Here is a 13,878-nt window from a genome sequence, read left to right on the forward strand (position 1 = left end):
AGCTAATAGAAACTACCAGTCAATAAGGCATAGATACATCTTTAGTTATAAATTCATGGATAAAGTATTCAGAACTCTAATGGTTTGTATCTCATTATACTTGTTTCTTAGATTTTCCTTGACACTGATTGATTCTTTGGACACTCTTGTGGTAGGTTGGATTCTTCTTGAATTTACTTATTTTATAAATCTCATAATATGTACACTCAAATATGAATACAATCATTACACAGTAAGTCTGAAGTAGAAGTTTTCAGAATTTAAGGTGTTCTGCGTTCACACTGTTGAGTTGATTATTTCACGTGAATGTCAAATGAAATTATGTAGAAATCATGGAGATAATGAAATAATTTGTAGATATGTCAGCTTATGTGATGGCACTTTTAATCAGGAAGGTTGCTTCCCTTTATACAAAGAGATTAAGAAAACACCATTGATATATTTGTTCCATGGCATACTACAGTGATACTAAAATTGTTAAATTAGGATTCCTATAGGTTATGTTCATTTAAAAAAATTAAGTTTTACCCAGCAGTGATTTTTGGCACTAAGTGATCACTTCTGGGCAATCCTTTTCAGGCTCATGGGATACAAAATCATTTTAATTAATTTTGATTGGGGATGGTCTGTTATGACAGAGGAGAAAGATTGAGTTCTAGGTGTCATGATTTCTAAATACAGTATCTTTCTGGTTTTCTACTTTTAGACCACTTACAGTGTAAAAGTAGGCTTGTTTCAGGATTTTCCTTAGGACATAATTCTCAGCTTTGAGTTAGTATCTCAACTACTGATTAATATTTTAAAAAGCAAAACAAAAAATCTTTGGGGTGGCAGAAAATTTTCAGAACCAAGATTTTCTTCCCAGTATTGTTTCTGCATTGTTCTTTCGCTAGGCATTTTCTTTTTCCTCGCCTCTGCATTCCCCGCCCCCCCTTTCACTTCCCTCCTTCTGTACCTGGAGGCACAAATTACCACTCTGGGAGGAACTAAGTGGTGTTATTTATTTGTAACTGTAGCTGGGTTATACTCTTCGCATGTACCTTGATTGACATGGTGGAGTAAGCAAAGAGCAGTAGCTCTGTGTTAGGAAAGACCATAGGTGAAATTACGTTTATTTCTCATTCTGTCAGCTTTATCCTTCTCTGTGGCAAGTTCCCCATCATCTCTCTGTAAGCTCTTAGTTGATTTTCTTGAACATGGATCTCAGATATCATATGCTGTAAAACATTTTTATCAGAAATAAAGGAAAAAAGGTGGTTTCAGTCTGTGTAACTTTCCCATATTTAGAAATCTGTTGGCTTCTAATTGAGTGGTCATTAATTATTACCCAGGTGATATCTTTCAGGTTTTGCCAATTATATACTTTGGCATCAGTTCTCAAAATATCCCAGCAGCAGCAGCAGCAGCAGCAGCAGCAGCAGCAGCAGCAGCATCACCTGACAACTTGTTAGAAATGCAAAATTCTGGCGCCTCATCCCCAGACATACTAAATCAAAATCTGGGAGTGAGGCCCAGTAGTCTGTTTTTTAACAAGCTCCCAGATGATTCTGATGTATGCTAAAGTTTGAGAAATACTGGATACTGATGCAGTGTTTTTTAAACTCCAACATACCACAAAGTCACCTGGGCACCTTGCTCATATGCAGAATCTGATCCAATAGACTGAAGCCAGGGCCCAAGAATCTCTGTTTCTCATAAGCTGCCACTTGGTGGTGCTGCTATTGCTGGTTAGCTGACCGTGCTTTCGATGACCTGGGTATAAACTTGAGTTTGGGCTCTTTGTGACTGTACTGATGTATGTGACCTTAGCCAAATTATTAACTTCTCTGGGTTCCTGTTTTCACCTCAGAAGGGCCTAGACTAGGCATTTAAGTTTCCTATTAACTGTAAGGGATTATTTCTTACTGATCTTTGGTTCAGATTCAGATAAGTAACTCCTATTTGTTTGTTGAAGCTATCCTCAAGAAGGGTTAAGAAGGAAGATTGATAAAGTCTTACAAATATTTAAAAAATGGTACTTTATATAAACTCTTTAAATTTTAGTATTTTCAAGTAGGAATAACCTAAGTAACTTATTACATATCATCGTAACTTCATAACACTATTTTAAACATTTTCTTTTTAATTTAAACAGAAGAATTAAAGTAGTTTAGAAAGTTTTCTTTCCTACATTTAAAAGGAGTGCTTTCTTGTACATTTTATCAATACATGTATTAATATTTCTAATTTACTTTGCCTTGACTTTGTGATTATTTTGTGATTTATTTGAAAATATTAATAGAACATATCACATATGTACATAAAACTCTATTTTTATTTTGGTCATACCATGATATGTTAAATACAATTTCTGTTGTCCTAGTTTGATCTTTAAATTTAACCCGTTCCTGATTCTAGCCACCTGGTTTCTATTGATGTAATGAAGCCAAGAACTAAAACTTTAAATTTATCTTAAAATTTTACATTACCATGAAATGTATAGAAAGAAAGATATCAAAATAAATTAAAGATGATAGGGGAAAGGAAGAGACCTGAATTCATTCTTTGTTATCACGTAGGAGCTTAAAAGGTCATCCACTAAGGGCGTCTGGGTGGCTCAGTTGGTTAAGCATCTGACTCTTGATTTCAGCTCAGGTCATGATCCCAGGGTCTTGAGATCAAACCCCTCATCAGGCTCAGCACAGAGTACAGAGCTTGCTTGGGATTCTTTCTCCCTCTCTTTCTCTCTGCCTCTTCCCTGCCCGTGCCCTCAACTCACTCACTCTCTCTCTCTCTCTCTCTCTCTCTCTCTCAAAATAAATAACCCATCCCATCAACCAGTAGAGGATTTGGAGTGAATTTTCTAATTATGGATCAAGAGACTTTTCACTTTTATGCTCCTTTGAAACAAATAACACTGGTCCAGTTCTTGGAAGTAGTTCTCAGGAGATAGACTCAGGAAGAAGAATAAGATTAACAAATGATACTAAGAAGTGTATGTGTGGGTGAGTGAAACAGTTGTGTTTTATTCTAAAAGTGATAAAAGGTATGCATCTGCGCTAGTTGGCTGCAGAATTTACTTGGACTTGGAGATTGACAAGGAAAAGCAGTTAGTTTAAAACCAGACTTCATAGTATATTTTACTCAAGACTTACCCTGAATTTTACTTTTATTTGAATTTTAGTCAAATTCTTATGGAATGTTTTATACTTAAATTAGAATTTTTAGTGAAAGTATCGAATCAGGTGAAAAAGTACTAGAAAATATTATCAAACAGAAAGATAAAACAATCAAGTGAAGGAAAACTGTTTTTCATGGATTTAGAGTCTAAATACCACATAAGTGTGCACCTGTCACCGAACAATCTATCACAACCATAACTCAGGAAGCCAACAGCTAAGACCTGGCACACTGTCTTGACCAACTGCTCCCTCCTCGGGAATCCTGAGGGGGCTGGACAAATCAGAAACATAGCTCCTGGCTGGGTTTACCAACACTGGTGGCAAACAAACTCTGATAAACTCTGAGAAGTCAATAACTCAAGAGAGAAGGGTTTGGAAAAGAGATTTATTTTGGGTGCCGATACTTGGGGGAGGTAGCAAGTACAAGCCTTACCTCTTGGTAAGTACAACTGACCTCTTGGCAGGCAAGATGGACACCTAGAATTTTATAAGGGGAGGTTGGGGAATGAGGTGGGGGGGGGGGTACATGCAGGAGAACAGGCAGCTTGTGATCATGGGCGGGGGTCCGTAGGTGCTCAACTCATGATCATGGGCAGGGAAGGGGGCATGTAGGTTGTGGTCTTCTAGGCATCCCATTGATATCAGGGCTTTTCTGGTCTGGCAGTTGGAATGTTCTGGTCACTGCAAAATGTCTTGTCAGTGACTCTAGAAAGTGCGATAAGAAATAAGCACAATGGGTTGTAGTTAGAACTTGAGTTAAGTGGTCTTGTCTATTTATGGTTTTAACTGTTGGCATCAGTAGTTGAGCCTGAGGGCTCACTGACACAGTTTTAATTGAGACTGAAAAAGCAACTATGAAATGCATTGGCCACTTTATGGAGCTCATTGCAAGAATCCATAGAATCCTTAGGATTCTAGATGCTCGTGGTAATAATAATTATAACAGCAATGATATTAAACACTTATTAAGTCAGGCACTCTACTGAAAGTACTTTATATATATTACTTAAGAAATCAGTCCTATGAGAGTGGGTATTTCTTCTTTTTATGGGTAAGGGAACAGGCTCAGAGACAGAAGTCACTTGACTGAGATTATACAGGTAGGGAGTGAAAGAACCAGAGTTCAAATCAGGGCTTGCTCTTGATCACAACATTATACTCCTCCTCAATTAGGGCTCAGGGCATCCATGGATGAAGATGGCAGGTAGTGTTTGGTTTAGGATCAGTCATTCTCTGAAGGATGTGTTTGTTCTCTTACAAGAGTAAGCAACCTAGGGGCACCTGGGTGGCTTAGTCAGTTAAGCGTTGGACTCTTGATTTGAGCTCAGGTCATAATCTCATGGGTTGTGAGATTGAGCCCTGCGTGGAGCTCTGTGATGACTACGGGGAGCCTGTTTGGGATTCCCTCTCCTCTGCCCCTCTCCTGCCTGCTTGCATGTATATATGCACACTGTCTCAAAAAATAAAGGTAAGAGGGGCGCCTCGGTGGCGCAGTCGGTTAAGCGTCCGACTTCAGCCAGGTCACGATCTCGCGGTCCGTGAGTTTGAGCCCCGCGTCAGGCTCTGGGCTGATGGCTCAGAGCCTGGAGCCTGTTTCCGATTCTGTGTCTCCCTCTCTCTCTGCCCCTCCCCCGTTCATGCTCTGTCTCTCTCTGTCCCAAAAATAAAAATAAACGTTGGAAAAAAAAAAAATTAAAAAAATAAAAATAAATAAATAAATAAAGGTAAGAGTAAGCAACCTTTAAAATGATGTTTGGTGAATAGTTGATGTTTGGTAAAAAGTTTTCGAGTTGTTTTGACTTGGAAACCAAGTCAGTGAGATGAGTAGAGCTCGTCTCATGCAGCTCTAGGTCATGGGTTATATATTAAGAAACTGGTTTTGTGATGACTCTTGTAAAGTCTTAATGATATTTTCATGTGTCTAAAAAAGAAGTGTATAAAGATTCCTTATAATGTAGGCATTTAATTTGGGGAGGGGGTTTAGATACCACATTTTTATCATAGGCTTGAGATAAACATTTTGTTTGTGTCACTTTTTAGAGTCTTAAGGTATTAATTTGCTTTTAGTAGCCATTCTAACACTATTTCTCTTTTACTTGGTGAAAAGAACTTTATTTTCATAACTTTCTTCTCCTAGGTATTAAATAAAACTAAAGAATTTGAAGATGCAGTGAGAAAAGTTTTAAGAGATGTTAATTTAGATAATGATGTAGTTGTATCAGTCTTTGAAACAAACATCAGAGTTCTTGGGTAAGTATGTAAGACACTAAAGCTGTAACTTTAATAACAGAAAAGCCTAGGGCATACTGTTTATTTCTTGATGATACTAAAGCAAGAAATTTCTTAAGTTTAAAAGATAAAAGTTGGGATATTATGAAACACAGAGGCTGTGAAATGGCCTTGTATTGTATCAGACACAGACAGCAGCAGGCTTTGGAAATAGTTGTAGACTCAAAGGTAATCCCTGTATGTTGTTAAAAAAAGGACTAGAGGTTAAACATTTGCATATCAGCTATATCTCATGTTTTTTGCTAGTTTACATAGTTTGCTGTCTTTAACCAATACCTCTTCAAGCCAAATGAAATTAAATGTATATTACCTTTCGACTAAACAACTTGAGATGTTCTTAGAACATTTAAAAATACTGAATTATAGGATTTATTAATTCAAGTTTCAATGTTATTAAATTTTTATATTTAATGGTTACTTTTATGCTATTGTAACATGTTTCCTTTTGTCAGATAAAGTGAGTCTTCAGTTTAGGAAATATTTCACAGAGTTTATTAATCTATTACATTTAATACAGAGTGGGGAGGTTTTTTAATGTTATACTGTAAGAATTACAGATTTCATGATATAATTAAGTTAAATTTAAAATTTGTTAGAATCAAATGTTAAACTTGTTAAAATAAATTATTTCTAGAATATTCTTTTTTTTTGGATATTCTTTATTATAAGAAATGTTAAGGTATTAGAGAATGCCAAACACTTTACAGCAGATAGAACATCTAAAATTTTTTTGAACTGGCTGTGGTTTGCCATCAAATGAGTAGCCAGAGTTAGGTAAAAAACAAAACAAAACAAAACAAACAACAAAAAAAACCCAAGTTCTCCTATGTAATTTCCTTATGTGTGCTAAACTGTTGATAACTAGATACCACATCTTTTTAGGTGGTAACGTAAAGTATCTGTAAACGTGGATAATGTTTCATTTCTGTGATCGTAGGGGTCTGTTGGGCGGACACTCCTTGGCAATCATGCTGAAAGAAAAAGGCGAGTACATGCAGTGGTACAATGATGAACTTCTCCAAATGGCGAAGCAATTGGGTTACAAACTTTTACCAGCTTTCAATACTACCAGTGGCCTTCCTTATCCAAGAGTAAGTAATTCTGAAAAATATGGCAGTCTTTATATCCTTCCTTTGCTGTCTTAAAAAAATGAATTTTTGTGATTGGAGCCATTGTTCTTCATTTGCTTGAGGCTGGAGTAAAATGCTTCATTACTATATGATACATTTATATTGACATTTCAATTAATTTGTGTTTGAGTGGTATGAGAATTTTGATTAGTTTAAGCCTTTTATGTGCCACTGTGTAACAGATTAGATAGATTATGCTGCAGGAGGGAGAAACAGATGCCAGACTAGAATTTGGGTTTGGAGTTACTTGGGCAGAAAACACAGGTGCATCAGCAAGCATGGGTATTGATTCTCCAGAGGAGAGGATATAGAGAGAACACAGGACGGAGGGGAATGAGGAGGGAGTAGAGCATGTTCAGAGACTTGTTAGGAAGAGAACCACACAGTAGCTATGGTATTCTGAAATCTTAGAGCTTTGAAAGGAGGTATTTTAGAAACCAACAGAATTAGATGCACAAACAGAGCCTTAAAGGATGTAATATGGGAGAATAAAGGGGAAAGATGGGTTCAAAGTAGGTGAAAATATAGGACCATTCATTTTTAGGTGTCCATGTTGGTAGTTGAAGAGAGGTGGCAGCAGAGTCACTTGAGGGAGTTTTGTGTTTTTTCCCCCAAGAAGATTTTATATTTATTTATTATTAATTTTAATTTTTTTTTTTTTTAACGTTTATTCAGTTTTGAGAGACAGAAACAGAGCATGAGCAGGGAAGGGGCAGAAGGAGGGGGACACAGAATCTGAAGCAGGTTCTAGGCTCTGAGCTGTCAGCACAGAGCCCGACACGGGGCTTGAACTCACGAACTGCGAGATCATGACCTGAGCTGAAGTCAGACGCTCAACCGACTGAGCCACCCAGGCGCCCCAGAAAATTTTATATTTAAAGCAAAGGGAAAGAAGCCATTGAATATGGAAAGAACTCTCTCTCTCTCCTGATTTATTTCTTTATTAACACTATTGCTCTCTCCCTCTTGTCCAAGTTAGATCCCTCAGCCATTACCAAGCTCTGTTAGTTTTTTCTTTCCTTATTGCTGCTATGCTAGTTGAAGCCAGTATAATTTTGTTCCTATACTGTTATAAATTCCAATCTTACTCTTTTCTCTCTGGTTTATTCTTTAGAGGCTTAAAAATTAATCTTACTAAAACATAACTTTTATCAAACTACCCTCAGAAGTTTTACTGACTCCCTATTGTACAGAGTATCTTTTAACTTACAGAATTCATTATGGTTTGGCAGTAGGCTTTCTTTCTGACGTTCTCTCAGGACCTCATACCCAATGTAATGAGTGTTCCATTTCAACAGAAGAATCTATTAGTGTCCCCCCAAACACCTAAAGTATGTGTTTTTGTTTTTACATTTCCATGCCTTTAGGCCTGCCATCTCTATTACCTGGAATAACTTTTCTCCCAACACAAATCAAGTAAGACTAACTTTCACCATCAAGAAACCTCTGACCATGATCTAGAGCAGTGCTTTTCAAACTGGAGGTTACAATATATTCCTTTACCCACCAATTTAGTGGACTGTGACCAACACTTTTTTTTTTTTTTAAGTAAAACAGACTAGTTATTCAATCTCTTATTTAAATTTCTAGTTTTTGATATTTTGAATGGCTGTTCTGTGAATGTCTTTATACAGGTCATTTTACTTATTTCTTCCATAGGATAAATTACTAGAAGAGGAAATAGTCACAGAAGTAGGGAATGCTTTTTAAGGCTTTGGGTACTTACTGCCTAGTTGTTCTCCAGAAGGGTTCTACTTTTATAGTTACTCTGTGTTTTATAAAAGTATATGTGTCATTGTCCTGTTGCCAAAAATATGAATTATTCTTTGCTAATTTAGTGAGAAAAAATGGAGTCTTGTTTTAATGTGAATTTCTTTGCTTTCTAGTATGGTTAAACTTATTTGTTGATTTTTTTATTTTCTTGGCATATTAAAATTAAAAACAAAGTTATTTTGAATAAGCTAGATGTTTATGTAATTGGATTTACTTTTAGTAAACATTTTTAGTTTTTGTTATAAGTGGAGGTGCTGAATTATGGAGAATCTAGCATGTCTTCACTTTTGCCGTAACAGGAGAAACAGTCAAGGAATTAAAATAGTAGCTACTGGGGGGCCTCAGTCAGTTAAGCAACCGACTTTGGCTCAAGTCGTGATCTCACGGTTTGGTTCGTGAGTTTAAGCCCCGCGTCGGGCTGTCTGCTCTCAGCACAGAGCCAGCTTTGGATCTGTCTTCCTCTCTCTATCTGCCCCTCCCCAACTCGCACACTTGCACTCTCTCTCAAAAATAAATAAACATTTAAAAAAAGTAAAATATAAAACAGTAGCTAAGAGTATTATAGTAAAATAAAGAGAATGTGTTATTTTCTTATACTCTGAAGTATCAAAGTTTTTGATACTGCTTTTTAGAAGTAGACTGCAGACAGAAAATAAGTATCTTCCCATCCTTCCTTAATTCACACTTGTTAAATACTGCTTTTGCTCATGAAAATTTGTACAGTCAGTCTCTCTTAGATATGCATGCATAATTGATAGTATGACATTAATGGTTTTGACTCCAAAATTTGCTGGACAGAAATGCTATAATAGTTAATGGTCATTTATTCCACCTGCGTATAAACCCTAGAGGTAGTCCACGGTATGTGATGCCATTTCCTCCAACGTAATTAAAAGTACTTTGCCAGTTTTTCATTTAAGACCTCATTTCTAAGATCAGGTAGATGATTCTATCCATGAAGTACAGGGTTAGTAAGAATTCCATTATGATTCAGTACATATTTTAGGGGTTTAATGGGTGTAGCAAATATATAATATAGATGAATTTAATGTAGGTAATTTAAAATTCTACTTTTTAATAAAAAAAATTCATTTTAAGAACTACTTTGTGACTCTCAGGAACACAGGATCAGGAGGAACCAGTTTCCAAATTCCTTCTAAGTATAAAACCTTTATTATACATTTATCCCTTTTTGTCTTAAGACTTTCAGATAAGGGGCAGTAAGCTCCTTGCTTCTGACTTCTTCATGACTAAATGGATGCTACTACCAGTGCCCTCTTTTGAGATCTTTTGAGATCTAGTCAGGAGTGGAGCTTATCTAGCCTCTAGAGCAAAAGTCAGCAGTAGGATTTCCATTAGCAAAAAAGGCACTCAACGCTTCTTTCTTGTCTTGTAGAAATAGTAGTGCCCCCTGGAGATTTTGCATTTGAAAGTTGTTTAGTAACACTCACCTTCAACATACGAGATTGAAATGATATGATACTATAAATAGCTGTATTAAGAAATAGTCCTTTTATAGCATTTTGTAGAGATCATCTTGGAACAATAAATAAAGATTATAATTCAGTATACAAACATCTTAAATATTTTTAATGTACAGAACTTCAGTGATTCAAAATACCTCCTTTTTTGTTGTTAAGAGGAAAGATACTAAAAGTAGTATATAAATGTTTCCCCTGTTTTGTTTGCTTTGCCATGACTACTACTCTGGACTTCGCCATTGTTAGCCCTTAGCTACCCCCAATTATGTGATATTTTATTATATATCAATGATATTTCTTCTGATTTTTAGATCTTAGCATTTGTTGTCAGTTCCATTTGTTTGGCACTTACTTCTGACTTTCCATTATTAGTTACCATCTCCATTTATATGTCTGTCTTATTTGCTCTGTCTGGATTTTAAGCTCCCTGAGGACAAGGATCTTTTCAGTTACTTTATGTCTTAATGTAATACCCAGCACGTAGTAGATAACTATTGGTCAGTTGATTGTAATAATTAGAACTAACCAGAAGATAATTTTCACTGTTGACTCTTACTGCAAATATTTATAAAAATTATTATACTTTACTTTAGCATAATTAATGTAAATTAATTTTAAAGTTTATTCTCAATTTTAATTCTGTAGGTAGAGATATAGGTAACATGGAAAGGACAAGGGATGGTTCCCATTCTGGTTCTTGGTTCAGAACTACCTAAAGTCATTTATTCTTTCAGAATTACAAATGAAAGAGATAATTATGAATTTGAGTGGAGATAGAGAGATGCTGCTAGGCTAATAGCACATGAAACATGAGGTAAATTTTGCCTTAAGTGGCATTCTGCAAAGTGAGGTAAATGGCCAACATAGCAATCTGCTCTGTGTCTCACCTATGTTTCACTCTTGTTATTTGTTTATTGGTGGTGAGTGGGTATTATCCCTGTCTTCATGCATAGGTATTCCTAGAGTGTTGATTGGATACTGTTAAGGTAATAGGCATACCCAGCAATTGATTTCTGCAGCTAAGTCGAAATACAAATTTATTTGAACTTCTCCTTACGAGTCTGAATAGTAAGTGATCTAGAAACATGATTTTTATTTGTTTTGTTGTTGTTGTTACGCTAAATCTTGGCATATGCTTGCTCTTTTGTTATTTATTTGGACTGTGGAAGACCATGAGTCTAGTCAGTTTGGTTCTGGTTCACCCAGTTTTATCACGTAGTATAATGTGGTTGTCTTTGAATTATAAAAAAAAAAAAAAAAAACCTCCTTTGGAAAAAATTTTTTGTGTTGTTTGATAGCCCATCAGCAAGGCTGTACACTGTGTTTCAGAACTTTTAAAGCCTTTAAACAAAATTTTAATCTTTTATTTTATTTTTTTTATTTTTTATTTTTTTTTTTTAAATTTTTTTTTTTTTCAACGTTTATTTATTTTTGGGACAGAGAGAGACAAAGCATGAACGGGGGAGGGGCAGAGAGAGAGGGAGACACAGAATCGGAAACAGGCTCCAGGCTCTGAGCCATCAGCCCAGAGCCTGACGCGGGGCTCGAACTCACGGACCGCGAGATCGTGACCTGGCTGAAGTCAGACGCTTAACCGACTGCGCCACCCAGGCGCCCCAAAAATTTTAATCTTTTAAATACACCCCATGCCTAATCAGTTTTTTCACTGTGGAGGGCTAATATAGTACTGGTTTTTCACAAATTCTCAATTAAACTGAATTTCTCTTAGGGCTAGTCTAATATCCTATTCTTGTACTAACTGGTTTAAACTGTCCAGAGAATAAAATTGTTTTGGAAGGTATTTTCTCTATGTAATTCTTAAATGGGTACTTAATTTTGGTCTCACTGAGGAAGGACATAAATGAAAACTTACCCCATGAATATATGTATGGTAGTATATACTTCACTAGATGTTAAATTGGAAAGTCACAAAGATCATCAGATTAAATTTCAGTGTTTAGGTATTTTATTAATTCTTTCCATGATTTGATGAAAAATCTTGATTGAAAAATAATCACTTATCCAGAAGCCATTATCTCTTGACAGTTGCTAATGATAATCTTCTGATTTTATTTAGATTAATTTAAAGTTTGGTATCAGAAAACCAGAAGCTCGGACAGGAACTGAGACAGATACCTGTACAGCTTGTGCAGGTACCTTGATCCTTGAGTTTGCTGCTTTAAGTCGATTCACAGGAGCAACAATATTTGAGGTTTGCTTTTCATAGTCTTTGATTTCTTGGGTTTTGGACATAACTAACTTTATATCTTTTTTTCATTGGTCAAGTATGAGGATTATCAATTGGAGGAGTACTGTTAGTTTAAGGAACTTTTGTCTGGATTCCATCACATGGTTTTTGTCAAAACCCCAGAAGTCATTGTGAGGTAGCTGTTTGTTAAATACAACTTTGCATTTCTATAAATTTTTAGCTCTATTCTTAGAAGACTTTTAGCTATATTCTATGAATTTGATATCACAAATGTCTTATATGAAAAACTGTCTTTTTGTTTATTCTACTTCTAGATGGTCTATTGCATTTCTGAAAGCTTCACTGAAACACAGTGAACTTTTTACTCTTGTCTTGACAGAGTCATAGCTGTAAGTTTTTTACTCCAAGGTTAATGTTATTTCTTATCTAAAAGACTTAATATTCCCTAAGTAATATGTTGTGGACTAGCTGTGTCTCACACCTTTAATTTTATCTGTATGTTTAAGCATGTCACTATAGTGCAATAGTATCACAAAATACCCTCTTTTTCAAACATATGATTTAGGAAAATTTTTAAAAATTCAGCAGATGGCACACAGAACAAGCTGAAATAGGGAATACTTAAAGACATTGGATCTGAGTGTAATTAAAATAAGTCAAGTGGTCTTTGTGTGTATGTGTATGTTTGGTTTAGTGTTTATTTTGTATTTTGCTGACATATTTTCCTTTCATTGAAAAGTATAGTCATTTTTGCATACTGTCTTAATTCAAACTACAAACTCTGAGATATTGATGCATGTATAGGATGAGCAAGTGAGACTTAAAGAGGATAAGATGCACAGCAAATAGGTGAATGAGTGGAATTGGAATTAGAATCCATGTCTTTCTAAATACAAAGTCCATACTCTTTCCACTAGTCGATTTTGTATTTATGAGTAAGTCTCTTGAAAATTATGATCTTTTTAACTTATGATTATACGTTAATTTATTGTAAGAGAAGCAACCTGATGCAGTTGACAGAGCATTGATCTAATATAGGGTTGGCAAACAACAGTCAGGGCCAAATCCAGCCACTGCCTGTTTTTGTGAATAAAGTTTTATTGAAACACAGCCATGCTTATTTATTTATTTTTGTCTATGACTCCATTTGTGCTACAGTGATAGAGGTGAGTAATTGTGACAGTGACTGTATAACCCGTAATGCCTAAAATATTTAGTATTTGGCCCTTATCAGAAAAAGTTTGTTGGTGTTGATCTAATAAAGAGATAAGAATTCTCATATTAGTTGTCCTGTAATTCAGGTTTAAACTTTGGATAAATCTTTGATTTCATTGGGCCTGTTTTCTTAGCTGTAAGATAGGAATAAGGAAATAGAATCTTTCTGAAACTTCTGGCCCTGAAGTTCTAGTGTTTAATTAAAGCCATAATCTGCTTTGTTCTAAAAAATCAGCATAAATAAGTTGAATCAAGAGTTAAGACTATTTTACACTCCTTTTAGATCTACAAAGTGGCAAATTGGTTTAACAATTTTTTTTCTTTTGTAGAAGTACTTCTCCAAAGCTAAATAGAGTCATGCTCTGAAATTAATTTTAACTCTCCTGTAATGTCCTTTGCTTTTATCTTTTATAACATTTTTTCATCCAAAGCCAAGAATTTGATCAGAAATTATTTTAATTTAGTGTCCAATGGGTAAAAATAAATGGAAAAAAATGGTATCATAAGGTTATAAATTTGGTATTGCCAAATGAATACTAGTTAACATATTTGGTCTTCAGTAACAAAGTTTTATGCTATTTAAGAAGTGGGCTCTTGAAATGCCTGTTTGTGTTTCAAAG

At 35.3% G+C, this 13,878-nt stretch overlaps 1 protein-coding gene across 5 annotated transcripts in view; it reads left to right on the forward strand.

The window, feature by feature from the left end:
• EDEM3 (ER degradation enhancing alpha-mannosidase like protein 3) overlaps nucleotides 1–13,878 on the forward strand; it is a 71,102-nt gene that overhangs the window by 20,145 nt on the left and 37,079 nt on the right. For all 5 annotated transcript variants that reach the window (XM_047840733.1, XM_047840735.1, XM_047840734.1 and 2 more), the window contains 4 exons: nucleotides 112–151; nucleotides 5,299–5,411; nucleotides 6,388–6,541; nucleotides 11,912–12,046. In XM_047840733.1, the coding sequence (XP_047696689.1) occupies nucleotides 112–151; nucleotides 5,299–5,411; nucleotides 6,388–6,541; nucleotides 11,912–12,046 (442 nt within the window). The remainder of the gene's footprint in view (nucleotides 1–111; nucleotides 152–5,298; nucleotides 5,412–6,387; nucleotides 6,542–11,911; nucleotides 12,047–13,878) is intronic.

Source organism: Prionailurus viverrinus, chromosome F1 (assembly GCF_022837055.1).
Source record: "Prionailurus viverrinus isolate Anna chromosome F1, UM_Priviv_1.0, whole genome shotgun sequence".
NCBI lineage: Eukaryota > Metazoa > Chordata > Mammalia > Carnivora > Felidae > Prionailurus > Prionailurus viverrinus.